Genomic DNA, 17,361 nt, shown 5'->3' with positions numbered 1-17,361 from the left:
TTGTTGCACTCTCTGGCAGGGCTCTGGCTGAGCTGCATCTCCCTAACCTCACCTTCCACTCACCTTTGCTTCTTAACCTCTTGGCTGAACCTCTGTTCTTCTTAGGACTGGGGTAAGGTTGAGAGGGGCAGGGGGAAGGTGCAGGGGTGGTTGAGAGCACCTCCTGGGGACTCAGGTTTCTGAGAGGGGAGTTGTGTCTCTGTATTACTTTTACCTTGTATATTTCTGTCTTTAACTGTATATACTGTAAATATCTGCTTGTACATTGTGCTAGCTGTAAATAAATAGCTTCATTTATATTCCCAGAACTGGCTGAGTCTAGTTGGGTATTTCTAAAAGTGTGGGGGGGCAGGGAAGACTCAAACCATCACAGTGTTTCTCTGCCTGGAGGTAACCAACACAAAATTAGGCTCCATACCAGCTGTTAGCACAGAAGTTACACTTTTCTTGGTTTTGCCAGGACAGAGGGGTTCAGTTAAAAGGTACTAGATAAACTCTCTAAGAGGGTCTAAAACACTACAAATAAACCCTGCAGTACAGTCAGGAGAGTCCTTCATAACATAACATTATCAAAAGCAAATGAACCGAAGGCATATAATCTAAATCTCCCTTAAATCTGAGTAACACAGAAGCAGTTTATATCTAAGTCAAACAGAGTATAAAAGTGAGTAAGTGGCATCAGAATCTAGCAAAAGATACTGAAGTAGAAAAAAATACCAACACAAGAAGTTTTTTCACAGTGTTATTTGGTTTTTGTATTGGAGATTGGGGAATATCAAAGTGCTGAGGCCATGTCAACACGCTGCTGGGGCAGTAATTCTTTCCTCATGTGTTTGCACAGTGCCTCAAACAAGGGAGTTCCACTGTCAGCTGAAGTCTGTAGTCATTACAGCAGTGGTAGCACTCACACTTGTATACCACCCACTAGATAAGAAGGTGCTGTATGCTGCAGAGGGCTTATATTGCAAGTGAAGAATGCAGGGTGTGGGAGGAAACTATTGTTTTAAAGTACCATTTACAGGAGGAAGACGCAGGTCCAGAAATCTGAACAAGGTCACCATGTAGCCCACAACTGAATCAAGGTTTCCTCTGTTCCCATCTAACACTTGAGAAGAGAAGATAGCCTTCCATTTGATGGACAAAACCACAGGCATAAAAGGCATGCCTTCTATGCACTGACAAATTACCTGCAGGCAGGTGATTGTATATCTCATGAAAACATCACCTCTTACATAGAAATGGTTTTCCTGATTAAATAATAGGACTAAATAATATCTTAGCTTGCACTGAATAATGAAGGTGTAGCTCACAGCTTTAAAAAAAAAAGTAGCTAAATTTCAAAAATCCTGGGCTTAAGTGATTCAGTTTCTAAAGGACAGTTGCAGCCCAACTGTCTCTGAAACACAGAATCATAGAATCATGGAGTCAACCAGGTTAGAAGAGACCTCCAAGATCATCCAGTCCAACCTATCCCCCAGCCCTAGCCAATCAACCAGACCATGGCAGTAAGTGCCTCATCCAGTCTTTTCTTGAACACCTCCAGGGACAACGACTCCACCACCTCCCTGGGCAGCCCATTCCAATGCCAATCACTCTCTCTGGCAAGAACTTCCTCCTAACATCCGGCCTATACTTCCCCCAGCACAACTTGAGACTGTGTCCCCTTGTTCTATTGCTGGTTGCCTGAGAGAAGAGGCCACCCCCTACCTGGCTACAATGTCTCTTCAGGTAGGTGCAGACAGCAATGAGGTCTGCCCTGAGACTCCTCTTCTGCAGGCTGCACACACCCAGCTCCCTCAGCCTCTCCTCATAGGGTTTGTGTTCCAGGCCCCTCCCCAGCCTTGCTGCCCTTCTCTGGACACCTTCCAGCACCTCAACATCTCTCTTGAATTGAGGGGCCCAGAACTGGACACAGCATTCAAGGTGTGGCCTGAGCAGTGCTGAGTACAGGGGCAGAATAACCTCCCTTGTCCTGCTGGCCACACTGTTCCTGATGCAGGCCAGGATGCCATTGGCTCTCTTGGCCACCTGGGCACACTGCTGGCTCATCTTCAGCCTACTATCTACCAGTACCCCCAGGTCCCTCTCCTCTTGGCTCCTTTCCAGCCACTCTGTGCCCAGCCTGTAGCACTGCTTGGGGTTGTTGTGGCCAAAGTGCAGAACCCTGCACTTGGCCTTGTTAAATCTCATTCCATTGGCCTCTGCCCACACCCATCCAGCCTGGCAAGGTCTCTCTGCAGGGCTCTCCTACCTTCCAACAGCTCCACACCTGCTCCTAGCTTGGTGTCATCTGCAAATTTACTGATGCTGGACTCAAATCCCTCATCCAGATCATCAATAAAGATATTGAACAGGATCATCAGACAACTCTTAGTGTAAATAAAAACGCAGACTAAAGATTTCTGCTACTTACCAGCACATTGATTGTTTTCATCCAACTGGTAACCAAATCGACACATCAGAGGTCTTGTAACAGTAGGGTAGTTAGGAACGGGGCCTGGTGCTGGGGGTGGTGGATAAATATTTGAGTAAGGATTCAGGTACGGCGATCGGTACACTGGGTTTGTCCGGGGTACGCATAAATAGCCACCGTTCTGGTTGACACACACCATATCTCCTCTGCAGGCCTCAGGAATAGTTCGGCATTCGTCGATATCTGGAGGGAAATTGCAAAAGATAAATGCACTTAATGGGATCTATTAGAAAAATAAAAAAAAAGGTGGCATTTTTCTCAAGGCTTTGCTAAAAAAAAGTTATAATCTCTCTGAATGGAAAAGCTATTCCTTCTTTGTGGAGCCTAACTTTGAAGTTGCATCATGTTAAACCAGGAAGCATCCCATATATTCAGCGTATCCTGTGTTCTGCTTGTTTTACTTTACTATTAGAGGTTAGGGGGAGAGGGGAAAGCCTATTTTGTCATTCCATAAAGGTTCAGTTTGAGCATTGATTTACACATGGCTACAGCATGCTACTGCCTGTTCCTGCTAGAGGGCCTGTCCAAACCACAACATGCAGATCAGGATTTCAAACACTGGTCGTTTGGTTTGCCCAGCTGTGAAACTTGGATCTTGATTTGGAACTCCTAAGCTCCCTCCCACAGAAAAAGTTAGGGAGGTTCAGATTTGGGGATACAGTTCGGGCCTTGCTCTGATTGAGATCATAGCATAATTAAGTTTAGAAAGATACAAATGGTTTAGCCAAACTGAGCATTCATGTAGCTCTCTGGGCACAGAAACAATAGGCTGCTATGACAGGGCAAGCAATCAGTTGCTGCCTTTTCCCTTACTGTTTGAATAACATCAATACACAGAAGGTGCTGCTCTGGAGACTGAATGGCACTGATAAAAAGATGCTGTAGGGAAAACTATGTGTTTCCCTATATTGCCTCAACAATTTACTTGGAGTTTCAGTGCTGTGGTAGACTTTATCTGGGCCTCCAGGCACAGGCTGCCAACAGAGACAACAAATACTGAGTTTGGAGGAGAAAATGATAGAGGGCAAACAACACTTGTCATTTGGCAACTACACTGAACTCCCACACAGAATGCATCAGTGCTGTTTGAGAAGCACTGTCAGCCAGTTAGTATCTGCAGTACAGACTTCTGTTACATAAACACACATGTGTATACATACACACATATATTTTTGTATGCACATATACACAAACACACATATTTGCCACACAGCAAGGGTTTTTCAAGGAAAACACACTAACAGCAGTACAATGTTAACTCAATAAAGTCAGGATTTCTGAACTCACAATTTAAGGATATTGATTTGATTCAAGTCCTACCTAAGCATTGCCCAGAGGCACGGTCCAGGTCAAACCCATTAGTGCATTGTTGCTAAAATGAGAAAACAAAGGATGCTCAGTGACTGCAAAACGAGAGGGTTGCAGAGTCAAATGTCCATCTGGATTATCATGCTTAGTACAATAGTTCACACTGTACAAAATGAAACCCTTTCCCCAAAGGACAATCAGCAAGGCATGAATCTGAGGCCTCAGCACATATACCAGCCCCTTAGCTCAGAAGGTAGTTCCCTCAGGAGGTGAAAGTGTCAGGGTGTTTCTCTGCCTGGAGGTAACCAACACAAAATTAGGCTCCATACCAGCTGTTAGCACAGAAGTTACACTTTTCTTGGTTTTGCCAGGACAGAGGGATTCAGTTAAAAGGTACTAGATAAACTCTCTAAGAGGGTCTAAAACACTACAAATAAACCCTGCAGTACAGTCAGGAGAGTCTCAACAAATTAGCCATCTGTCTGGAGTCACAGTTAAACAGTTTAGTACAAATAAGGCTTTTTGTTTACACTAAATATTATGATTTTTAGGGGATAACATGTTCTAGGGCTACAACATTGAATCTTCAACAACTGATCAATGACCCTCAGCAGTTGTAAAGCAAGTACTGTGTCCAGTTCTGGGCCCCTCAATTCAAGAGAGATGTTGAGGTGCTGGAAGGTGTCCAGAGAAGGGCAACAAAGCTGGTGAGGGGCCTGAAGCACAGCCCTGTAAGGAGAGGCTGAGGGAGCTGGGGGTGCGCAGCTTGCAGAAGAGGAGGCTCAGGGGTGACCTCATTGCTGTCTACAACTACCTGAAGGGACATTGTAGCCAGGTGGGGGGTGGCCTCTTCTCCCAGGAAGCCAGCAATAGAACAAGGGGACACAGTCTCAAGCTGTGCCGGGGAAAGTATAGGCTGGATGTTAGGAGCAAGTTCTTCACAGAGAGAGTGATTGGCATTGGAATGGGCTGCCCAGGGAGGTGGTGGAGGCACCGTACCTGTAGGTGTTCAAGAAAAGACTGGATGAGGCACTTAGTGCCATGGTCTGGTTGACTGGATAGGGCTGGGTGCTAGGTTGGAGTGGATGATCTTGGAGGTCTCTTCCAACCTGGTTGATTCTATGTTTCTATGAGTCTAAGAGTCCTGGTACTGATCGTGTTGCAGCCCTGTCAAAACATTTCCCTGCTCTCTCTAGTTTTTGACTGGGCCTCCAGCTGTGCAGCAGTGGGCCAAGCAGTTGGCACAAACACAGGATATTCATAATATATACAGTGTACTAAAGAAGATAAGCAGGAGAGATCTAGAAAACAGGAACTACTGAAAGTAACCAAAAGGCAAAGGGATAGAGTATGCTCACAATTCTTCCTTTGGTTGTTGGTGCTAATTGACAAATACACCTATTTTTTGACATTGTGGAAGAAATCAGTGGAATAGAAAAGCACTTGGTTCACATTTGGAAAAGTAAGTTGTGGATGGAAGAGAAGGGGTTAGAAGGATAGATCAGTGGGAAGGAGGCCACTGCAGGAATTAGAGAGGGAGCACATGGCACAGTTTGGACTGCACCTTTCGCTTGTACATATGAATGCACATAAGACTGCTAAAAGTGTCAAACAAGTATGAAGGGATTCTGCCTTCCTTTTTTTGTTGCTATTTTGAGATGTTTTGGCGTTATGTTATGGAAAGACAAGATGCTCTGATTGGAGCATGTATATTCAGCCTCATGGTTTAAAGAATGTATGTACTCTACTTTTTGTTACCTTCTCTGTGTTGTGGCACATACACCACATCTAGGTCAGGAGGAGAAATAAGGTAGTTTTAAACAAAATTTTATCTTGGATAATAGATGGTGATTCAGGAGCACTGAAACTACTGTAGAACCAGTTTCAATAACTTTGTAGAGCTTTATTCTAGATAAGAATCCAATATTGATGAAATGACCAGTTCCAATATCTTCAGAAAGAATTTCTTGTTATCATTTTCATATCATAGAATCATAGAATCAACCAGGTTGGAAGAGACCTCCAAGATCATCCAATCCAACCTATCCCCCAGCCCTAGCCAGTCAACTAGACCATGGCACTAAGTGCCTCATCCAGGCTTTTCTTGAACACCTCCAGGGACGGTGACTCCACCACCTCCCTGGGCAGCCCACTCCAATGGCAATCACTCTCTCTGACAACAACTTCCTCCTAACATCCAGCCTATACTTTCCCCAGCACAAGTTTCTCTTTGCTTAGACTTCAAAAATCAATTTATGGTGTAAGATATCTTTGTTAATGTCACAATAGAAGCAATATTTTTTAAAAATATATATTATAAAAATAAACCCTGAAATGCATCTTTAAAATCCTCCAGGGGCATGAAAAGCATTTCTCACAAAGATCCAAAGTTCACCAAAAAAAAAAAAAGCAGTATGCATGCCATGTGCAGGAAACTTTCAATGTAGTAGGGAAAAGAACAACCCCAAACAACTAAATTTCAGTCTTTTGGCAAGAGCATTTAGACACTCAGCTCTGGACACTGAGTATATCTGGATTATCAAGTAGGAATCCAAACTTAACATGCCTTTGGGAACTGTTTTTTCCTAATTTAAAGTCCACATGGAGTCCAAGAACACAAAGAGCTAATGCTTCTGCTATTTCAAGAACTGGACTGCTTTACTTCCACCTACCCTCAAAATCCCTGCCTCTTGGACGAAAATGGCTTTGGGCATAAATTAAAATGAAAACTTGGGTACAGTTATTCAGGGTCATAGTTCAAAATTAAACAGTCTTTAAGACAAGATCCTGCTATACACAGAAAATGCCTGCTTATATTATGAAGTTTTTCAAGAGTGGATGTTCCCCACCCAGAAATGAGCTGTCCCTGCTCCCCTGGGATGGCTTTTCTTATTCCCTCTTCCAAAAACATTTGGTTCAGTGGCAGAACCAGGTTTTTCAGTGAATTTTAGGTTTGTACAGGGATATTTTGTTGAACTGGCAAGGATGAGTCAATAAGCTCAGTCCCCGTTCAACTCCAGGATCCTGCTGGCTCCAAGTTCTCCCCTCTAAACCCTTAGACCACACAACTTCCTTTTCATGTAAACTCCAGACCACAGAGCTTCCTATTCACCTGTTAGCCAGTTAAGTCCCATGCCATATAGCACTTCAGTACAAAACAGTATATAGATCTCTGTGGGCACCTCTCACCTGTGCTTTTCCAGGGCTTGAAAGGCAGATGGTCAGTGTGAAAGCAGTCAGTATCCTGTAATGCGCACAGAAAATAGGCTGAAAACTTTCTGATACCCAGAATTTAATACACACATTCAAATTAGTTCCTAGTGGCACTTCGGTGTATGGCACAGTTCTGCTAATGTGGATTTGGCCTCTGAAGGTGTAGTACAATGGTGGGCCAGATTCAGATCTCAGAGTCACTGATTTTACTACAGTTTTATGCTGCTGGAATCAGGATGAGATTGCACCTGTCTACTAATGCATCTATTATTTCATCACACCCCTCGTAGCAACTGTTTAGCGAACAAGTATGCAATGCACACTAGAGCATTTTTGCCCCATTCTGACACCTTTCTTTGGAGAACAGAGAATTTCTACCTCTGCATTTTACAGATGGGTAAAACTGGAGCACAAGCCATGCCTAAACTCAGTGCAATGCACTGGCAGGGCTGCAGAGATGTCATGCAGGAGGTCCTGAATCCAAGCCAGTTGCTCTAACCGCAAAACCGCGTTTCATCCCCAAGAGACTGTACTGGAGATTACTCCATTTTCTTAGGGCCAGATTCTGTCCTTTCATTCAATCTTGAGTAATACTTTGCTCTGCAAGTAGACACACTGTGCCAGGTCATCAGCTGCTAGAACTTGCTGTCTTCAATGGAGCCTTCCCCAGTTATATCATCTTAACATCTAGTGAGACCTACTGGTTCTCTTCACTGCAACTCACAGAAGAGGATCTCCCACTAACAGATCAACTTGGCTATTTTTGGAACTCCTTACCTGGAGTATAAAAATTCTGGTCAACTAAGCTCCCATCCCCAAGTTTTTACTAACAGGCAGAAAACCAGGAAAGGAGAGTAAGGAATTACTTTTTAAAATATGTACTACAGAATTCAGTGTTTTGCTGCTGCCTTATATATAACTTCTTATCAATACAATTAAACTCGCATCTTGCTTATCCTGGATTCTAGTTCTGAATGGCAAATTGTATACAATACATTCCCACAAAAGTAGTACAGGAAGCATGGGATATTTTAGGTAGCCTTAGCTCTGCTACCCAAGCAACCTGCCAACTTTCTCTCTGAGAGCTGTCTCTGATTTCTAGTGCAAACTGAGCTGCTGAACCGGACTTACAAATGCATCAGCAAAAGCCACATACAAATAGCAAGCAACACGTTTGAGGAAATTTGACATTAAGAGACAGACACAAGTTCTTAAAAGTCAACATAAACAGTAAAAAGGGTGCTCATACTGCTGCAGAGGCAGGTTGTGCTTGCTAGCAGCTTCTGAGTGACAAGGAAAGGCAAATTCTGCATGGATTTTCCTTAGAGTGGGATGCTGATCATTCAAACTCCAATGTGAATTATTTACCCTTGCACCTAGTTTTTCGATTCTATGAATCTCTTTGAAGAGGTTTTAGAGCATGCACTGGTGTAAAGGCTGCACACTGACGATGTATTATAGCAACAATAGCACTGGAAGGAAATACAACAGGTTGTAGCTGAACTGGGCTACATTACTGCAGAGCAGTGCATGCTAACAAAATGCCCTATAAAACTGGTGAGAAAAAACTCATACGTTTCTAGAGAGCCTTTAGTTTTCATTATTACAAGATGATATATTCTTTCCTTTTGGGAGGGGGTGACCTCATTGCCTCAATTTATTAGTTACTTTAGATCTCAAATCTCCTCAGGAATTATTAACAGACATGAAGTACAATCTATCAGCACTGTGTGCAGCTGGCCGCAGTAGCTTGCCCAGCAGGGAAAATATTTTAATCTAGTAGTTAGCCTCTGCAACAGAAACTAATTAGGCTTTGAATCAATCACTGTAGCCAGTGGGATCGTTTGCTGTCACAATTCAGTGCTCCCAGGGATGCCAGGGTTCCTAAAGCGCAGAGTATAAGCATAGATCAAGAAGGAACTCGTCAGAGACAGTGCAGCTTTAATAACAGACAGATTGTCTTTCCCCACCTCTGACTACTGAGATCCTGTCTCTTTGCAAATAGCTTTAGCAAGTGGATTGGCATACCGAATCCCCGCCACAGATATTTTCCACAGTAGCTTTCCCTTTGGTAAGTAGAGAAGTTCATGCATACCACTTACCTTTTTAATCCTTGCATGTCCAAAACCGTTGTGAAAGGTGGAAAAAACCCAGAGTCTGTACTGATGAACAACTACAAAGTTTTTCCAAACATTACCCTCTGCTAGCACTTCAGTTCCTTAGTCATTTATAGTCCAAAGAATGAAAAAGCAAGTAATGGAGAAGAGCAGGAGCCGTCTGTACCTCCTCAGACACTGGAGAGAATACAGAGAAAGCACCTGGTTTTGCTTAGTTCTCTTCTGTAATTCAGCATTAAACCAATTGGAGGAGGAATGTTAAAAATGAACACTTCATTTTCTAAGTATGTTAAACAATGCAAATGGGGGCCTCAGCCTGGGACAGCTGGTTTAGATTACAAAGCTCACCAACTGGCTAGACTCCTCACAACAACCTCGAGGAGCCTGCCAGCATAAAACACTAACAGCTTGAAGGAAAGCCTCTCCCGCTGCAGACTTCACAGTTAAATGTGCCTCAGAGCAGAAAGCACCGTTATTGGACAGAAACCCTTATCAAGGGACTGGAGAAGGGAAGGGATTGTTTTCCTTGCTTTGAGAACAGAATAAAAAGAAACTCAGGGTTTTTGGAGGCCCTCTAGCTAGTGTCACGGGCAATGAATATGCAACAGTTACTGCTTTGTGCCAATGGCATATTGATGAAAGGCCTGACCCTCTGGGAGGTGAATAACTCCAATTCTTGACCATAGTAGCTACAGGAAGTATATTGCTTGGGGATTGTCTGAAAACAGGAGTAAACAAATTAAATGTTCAAAGGAAAACAAATGGCTTGTCTGCAAACACTAGTCCTTTTTAAACTGGCCCCATTCTTCAAGGAACTACTTGTGAAATGGACTATTTCCCAGGAAAGACATACCTTGTAGCTCTCCAGTTACAACTGAAAAGGAAATAAAGTACTTTTTCAGGTGTTTTGCAACTTTGACACAGGCAGAGCTTTACCAGGCCAAGCAGAACAATTATGAGATGTTGAGGTGCTGGAGCGTGTCCAGAGAAAGGCAACAAAGCTGGTGAAGGGCCTGGAACACAAACCCTATGAGGAGAGGCTGAGGGAGCTGGGGGTGTGCAGCCTGGAGAAAAGGAGGCTCAGGGCAGAGCTCATTGCTGTCTACAACTACCTGAAGGGAGGTTATAGCCAGGTGGGGGGGTGGCCTCTTCTCCCAGGCAACCAGCAATAGAACAAGGGGACACAGTCTCAAGTTGTGCCAGGGAAAGTATAGGCTGGATGTTAGGAGGAAGTTCTTCACAGAGAGAGTGATTGGCATTGGAATGGGCTGCCCAGGGAGGTGGTGGAGGTACCGTACCTTGAGATGTTCAGGAAAAGACTGGATGAGGCACTTAGTGCCATGGTCTAGTTGACTGGCTAGGGCTGGGTGCTAGGTTGGACTGGATGATCTTGGAGGTCTCTTCCAACCTGGTTGATTCTATGATGCTGTGATTCTATGTGAGAGGTAAGCTGTGAGATGCTGCAAAGGTTACTGAAATTAAACACAGACATGGACACTAAATGACTACTTTGGATTTCTGTGGTCCTTCTTTTGAGGAAACTTACTATTCCTAAGGAGTGTGAAATGTCTAACAAGATAAAAATCTATCATACATTTCTCTGTAATTGGTTGAGAAACAGCTACACAGAGTTGTTACAACACATATTCAAGAAGCAGGCCTTTAAAAATCGATACCCATCTTGAGATACAGAGATGGAGCTTCACCAGGGTTGCTGAGCTCCTCCAAGTCACATCAGTATCACAGTATCACCAAGGTTGGAAGAGACCTCACAGATCATCAAGTCCAACCCTTTACCACAGGGCTCAAGGCTAGACCATGGCACCAAGTGCCACGTCCAACCTTGCTTTGAACTGCCCCAGGGACGGCGACTCCACCACCTCCCCGGGCAGCCCATTCCAGTGTCCAATGACTCTCTCAGTGAAGAACTTTCTCCTCACCTCCAGCCTAAATCTCCCCTGGAGCAGCCTGAGGCTGTGTCCTCTTGTTCTGGTGCTGGCCACCTGAGAGAAGAGAGCAACCTCCTCCTGGCCACAACCTCCCCTCAGGTAGTTGTAGACAGCAATAAGGTCACCCCTGAGCCTCCTCTTCTCCAGGCTAAACAATCCCAGCTCCCTCAGCCTCTCCTCGTAGGGCTTGTGCTCGAGACCTCTCACCAGCCTCGTCGCCAATGGGAAACAGAAGAGCTCTGCACCTCACTAAGTGGTTGTCATTGTCCAAATTACTTTTCAGAAATGACAGCACCAAATGCTCAGTGCCATTTCTGACAGTTGGTCTCTCCGTTTCTTGCCTACATCACTTGCATGGAAAATTAAATACTCTCCTAGATTTATTCAAACAATGTCAAGGTGCTTGCAGATAAACAAGGACAAATTAGCTTATTTGAAAGAGACTTCCCAAAAGCATAACTAAAGCTCCCACAAGGGATTTCTGAAGAAGTTCACTGGGCATATTGTGAGAGGAAAGTTGCGTTATGAGTCAGAAAACAGGCAAAAGATATAAAGACTGGGCAAATTTTCACTGTGGCAAAAGGTTAAAAGTGAGCATTCTTACTACTCCACAAGCCAGTATTTCTCAATACACTTAGTGTTATGGAGAGCTAAAAAGTCTAAAACTGGCAGAGAATACTGTATGTTAGGTCTGCTGAAGATCTGCTGAAAGTAAGAGGAACAGTTCTAGAGCAGAGCAGATGTTCTGAGCATCCACTGGATGCGGATGGAGAACTTGTTTCATATACTTGTTGGTATGGTACCTCATTTGCTGATCCTCTGAAATTTTCTATCACGTGGTAGAATCATTGTTTGCACACCAGAATCACCATGTGACTACACCACCAGTCTGTTCCCAAAGAACTGTCTTTGGGACTAAAGAACTCTGATTCATCAGCCAACTGGCAGAGGTGCTCCAGCACTGGAGACAGGAGGCGAATCAAGACCTAAACTCCTAAGGGGCTCTCTTAAGAAGGAACACTGTACAAATGTTTTGATTTTTCCTGGCTCCATCTGACAGCTGGAGTGGATGAAAAACAGAATATAAAAAGTGTACCAAACCACAACTTGGGCTAGCTGACAATGTGGTGTGTTATTTTCCTAAATAAAAGGATTTGATGCTGTGGCTAAGTGGAATTTCTGCGCTACCTTTCTATAACTGTTATCAGCTACAAAATAAAGAGATGCAGTCACAGTGTTCTCACAGCTCTCTTTGAAATAAAGAGTTCCATAAAGGAAGACTTTTGTGGTACACCTTTTTCCTCCCCACAAAATCAATTCAATGTCTGTTTCAAGACCACGTGCTAATAGCTTCACCATTTATGCTTAAGGTGGTGGCTAAACTTCAGCACTAGCAGCACTCTCACTTTTAATGGTCTCAATTATCCATGTTACAAAATCCACTGCTTTATTTAGATTACCTTGTCATTTTCTTTGTCATCATGAGGAGGCGCAGAACAGTCTCCAGTATAAAATGATGCTCTGTTAAGTAACTGAGTAAACTGAGTTTGCTTTGTGCATAGCTAGGATTGAAAATATATCTCTAATCATGTATAAGACAGGGATTTTGAAAAAAGTGTAATACATAATCATAAGTGGCACATAAACTACGTCACACAGCCTTAACTATATCCTCCTTGAATGAGATGACCAAACATATGAACTGCTCCTGCAGATAACGCACAATGTCAGGTTAACAGGAATCCTCAGCACTGGAGAACACAATCTAATGGCTTCTTAATGCTAGGACAAAAGCTGTATATAGGTTAGGTAAGCCAATGAGCTAATTATGCTCATCACTCCTGAATAAAACATCCACCTGACAAAAACAAATCCTCCTCTACTTAGGTTTTTCAGCACTTCTGTTCCTTTTGTAGTTCTTAGATATTACACTTCTATTTCTCCAGAACTACGTCTGTGAAGCCCCCTTAGATGCTCTTGCCATTTCTTAAAGTTCACTCTCTCCGAATATTCTCAAGAACATTATCAAACTGTGGAAGCAGAGTTAAATCACAACGATCTGCATGGTTGTAGGCCTGCAAATCCACAGTCATTCTAAGCAACAGGTCTTAGGCTTCTTTTCCACAGCCACAGAGATTTGAATTCACTAAAGGAATTTGGCAATAACTGATACTTTAAGGCTCTGTATGTCCAAGTTTTAGATATTTAAAACATCCATTTTGCTCCTACCAAACGTTATGGAACCAAATTTTCTAACAGTAAAACTGGTAAACCACTTAGAGCACAACTGATGGGCATTTTGACAGCACCTAAGCTCCAGGAGATTCTTAAGTTGGGGCTTTGCCTGACTATGAGGATTGATCTAAGCATTCCTGGAGATTGCTAAACAAGCAAGCTCTTGATTTTTTCACACATTGGTATAACACCTGACAGACAGTGGTGTGAAATACACACATCTTAACCTACTGCATTAAGTGCTTGGGAAACTTGGTCTCAAGCCCTAATTCTGCTTAAAAGAAAAGAGTATGACTTTTTTATTCTATCTCAAGGAAAGAATCTTAATTGCAAACTCCTGGTGTTTAAGGAGGCTTCCCTTTCCTTTTTCAAAGATGGACTACCTTACATTAAGAGCTGAGGTCTGCTTCATTCAGTGGCTGAATTCTAACTGCCATCTCATAATATGAATGATGCAATAACCTGTTCCAGATGGCTCAGGCCAGAAGCACAAAAGCAGCCCCGCACATATTTTCATTTCCTAGCCAAACGTAACACAAGCAAGAATTAACAGCAAAAATTAACATAGTATGCAATTGTGAAAACATCACTAGTGCTAATTAAAGCACACTGGGAAGGCATATTTGTTTGGGTATTATGTTGTACTGACCTACAGCTCACAGTTCTGCTGCTGTTTCTTGGGGCTCTGTTGCCTCACCTTAGTACAGTTACCACCTGTGTGAGACATTCATGGAAAAAAAGAGCAAATACAGCACCTCTTCCTTCTCTCCTGTCACAGCAGCATCTTTTGGTTTCTCAAGTTCTTCCCAAATGTGTGTACCACTCTGTACAGACTAGGTACATCTGGCACAACAGCATTAGAATGACTGGAGACAGCAGTTCACATTTCCAAATTAACTTGGCAATTAACTTCCCTATCTGCTAGGGCATGTGTGCTAGAATAGCATCAGCTGTACTGTATCACAGGGTACCTGTGATTCTTTCTCTCCTCACTACATCATTTCCATCACTTGGAACTTACATTTTGGGTGCCTTTTCTTTCTTCTTCTTCTTCTTTTTTTAATTTAGTTGAGTATCCTTTCTCACCCTCCCCTATATATATAACATATGTACGTATATGTATACACACACAGAGACACACATATACACACAAACACATTTCTTTTAGTCTGCTTAGGCAATTCACTTTGTTATTATCCAGAGCAAAAGATTGCCCTCTGTAGTATCAAACATATTCTGCATTTTCCACTACAACCCTTCAGGTTCTGAGTAAACCCAAACAAGTCTGTGGAAATGCTGTCTCTCAATGGGAATGTTTAAAAGTTCACAAGTATGAGCACTATTTTTGTAAGGGCACCTGCCAGAACCCTGCTGATGAGTCCAGAGTAGAAAAAATTTTAACATCAGCCCTCTCTTCCAGAGTTCCTCTCTTTCCAAGTGGTGGAAAACATTCCCTTTCTAAACATGTTTCACTCTTAGAGATGATATAAAGCAAAGACTTCTGGTTTCTTTCTCCAATAAAACAATCAGCAAAGATGCCGAGATTTTTGGATCTTTTCCCTATCTTATGATTTCCAGGGTTATACATTAGACAAATACAGGCGTGGCAAAAAGTTTCCGTAGGAGGAGAGGGATAATTTTGACTGTTTTGTAATTACTCAACTGCTTTCCTAAGCCCAGAAGACATTCTTGACTTTTTCTTCAATTTAAAATCCACCACACATCATTCACTTAATCCCGTGGTGTAAGGGATTACACCATTTCACAACTTGCCTGTTTACTTCTGGGACTTTGGAAGCTAACCATGCTGCTTGGGAACAAATTGGCTCTGAACCCAGCTGATAAAAAATGACATGCTGCCTATTTGTTTTCAGACACGTTATTCACTGCTTTGTAGCAATGAGGGCTGCTAAAAGGAAGTGATTCTGAATGCTATAAGTAGTAACTCCACTGAGCAGGTGGGGTGCTGCTCCTGTTTGTTAGCTCTGATGTACACACATTGCAGTGCTCACAGAGTAATGCAAAAGGATGCTGTTTACAGAACAGGTTGTTTCTTTGGCTTTGGGGATTTTTTAATCTGCTAGCTTTTCCTTTGATTTGTGCTGATTACAGTATCACAGTATCATCAGGGTTGGAAGAGACCTCACAGATCATCAAGTCCAACCTGCTACCACAGAGCTCAAGGCTAGACCATGGCACCAAGTGCCACGTCCAATCCTGCCTTGAACAGCTCCAGGGACGGCGACTCCACCACCTCCCCAGGCAGCCCATTCCAGTGTCCAATGACTCTCTCAGTGAAGAACTTTCTCCTCACCTCGAGCCTAAATCTCCCCTGGCGCAGCCTGAGGCTGTGTCCTCTTGTTCTGGTGCTGGCCACCTGAGAGAAGAGAGCAACCTCCTCCTGGCCACAACCACCCCTCAGGTAGTTGTAGACAGCAATGAGGTCACCCCTGAGCCTCCTCTTCTCCAGGCTAAACAATCCCAGCTCCCTCAGCCTCTCCTTGTAGGGCTTCTGCTCGAGGCCTCTCAGCAGCCTCATTGCCCTTCTCTGGACACGCTCAAGCATTTCCATGTCCCTCAGCAGAAGATGCTGAGCAGCACCACAAGTTCTTCCTGCAGAAGCAGGTTGGCCCCAGTCCATATGGTGCTGTGAGGAGACCAGAACCTCAAGCAGACATGTGAAAAATTGGTGCAACTGAACTGTTTTCCCTAGCAAGGAACTTGTGCCACTAGCAAAGTGCATAGCTGGAGCCTGATAAATCAATCAGTCCCCATTTTGTCCACTGTTCAGAGCAAAACTCAGGAAACTGAATTTGTGCCAGATGAAGAAAATCAACATGAACAAAAACTCTGACAGGTTTTAAATGTGAAGAAAATAGAAAAGCAGGCAAAAAAAAAAATGAAAACCAAATTGCAAGAGGCATAAACTCTAATAATAAATTATTTTTCAGACACGCCGAAAGCAAGAAAACTGCCAAACAGTCTGCAAAGCCAACAAATCAACAAGCTATAAAAGCAGTCCTTAGAAAAGGTAAAATCACAGTAGAAAGTTAAGTGATCCTTCTTCATCTGCCTTTACTAGAGAAACTCCAAGAGGTTCCCACAGTAGAATTAAAAAAAAAAAAAAAAAAGAGAGAAGCAGTAAAAACACACAAATAAACAAACAAAATCATACCTGGGAGGATCAGCCTAAAACTGAAGCAATGTGCCCTTGTGGTTGAGAAGGCCAATGGGATCCTGGGGTGTATTAAGAAGAGTGTGTCCAGCAGACCAAGGGAGGTTCTCCTCTCTCTCTACTCTGCCCTGGTGAGATGGCACCTTGAGTACTGAGCTCAGTTTTGGGCTCCCCAGTATAAGAGGGACTGGGATCTGCTGGAGAAGATCCCGCAGAGGGCTATGAGGATGATTAGGGGACTGGAGCACTGCCCGATGAGGAGAGGCTGAGGGACCTGGGGCTGCTTAGTCTACAGAAGATTAAGAGGAGATTTAATAAATGTTTACAAATATCTGAGGGGGGTCAGGAGCAGGGGGACAGGCTCTTTTCACTTGCTGCCTGTGATAGGACAAGGAGCAACAGATGTAAGCTGCAGCACAGGCAGTTCCACTTCAACACAAGGGGGAACTTCTTTACTGTAAGGGTTGCAGACCACTGGAACAGACTCCCCAGAGAGGTTGTGGAGTCTCCTTCTCTGGAGACTTTCAAGGCCTGTCTGCATGCATTCCTTTGTGACCTGAGCTAGATTGTATGGTCCTACAGGGGGTTTGGATTCAATGATCTCTTTGGGTCCCTTCCAATCCCTGACATCCTGTGAAGTAGAGGTCATAGGACCACAGGATGTTAGGGGTTGGAAAGGACCTCCAGAGATCACAGAGTCTAACCCTACACCAGAGCAGGACTTTATAATCTAGCGCAGAGGTTCTAGAACAAAACAAGAAAATTAAGAATATCAATCAGAACTCACATGACATTGAGAATTTAAGTGTTGTCACCAAATTAAATGTGAAGATGTGTAACAGCTGAATTATTTCTTATAAGTCTAACCTCTCAAATTTGCCTTAATGCTAG

At 43.4% G+C, this 17,361-nt stretch overlaps 1 protein-coding gene across 1 annotated transcript in view; it reads right to left on the bottom strand.

The window, feature by feature from the left end:
- Nucleotides 1-9,400, bottom strand: part of FBLN5 (fibulin 5) — a 54,940-nt gene extending 45,540 nt beyond the window's left edge. Inside the window, exons 1-4 of the mRNA XM_064153128.1 lie at nucleotides 9,097-9,400; nucleotides 6,971-7,025; nucleotides 3,794-3,845; nucleotides 2,414-2,656 (exon numbers count right to left, since the gene is read on the bottom strand). Coding sequence (XP_064009198.1) covers nucleotides 2,414-2,656; nucleotides 3,794-3,845; nucleotides 6,971-7,025; nucleotides 9,097-9,113 — 367 coding nt within the window. The 5' untranslated portion in view covers nucleotides 9,114-9,400. The remainder of the gene's footprint in view (nucleotides 1-2,413; nucleotides 2,657-3,793; nucleotides 3,846-6,970; nucleotides 7,026-9,096) is intronic.
- Between the last annotated feature and the right edge of the window lie 7,961 nt (nucleotides 9,401-17,361).

The sequence above is a fragment of the Pogoniulus pusillus genome, chromosome 1 (assembly GCF_015220805.1).
Source record: "Pogoniulus pusillus isolate bPogPus1 chromosome 1, bPogPus1.pri, whole genome shotgun sequence".
NCBI lineage: Eukaryota > Metazoa > Chordata > Aves > Piciformes > Lybiidae > Pogoniulus > Pogoniulus pusillus.
The sequence above is the reverse complement of the archived record's forward strand: the minus strand, read 5'-3'. Positions and strand labels throughout refer to the sequence as shown.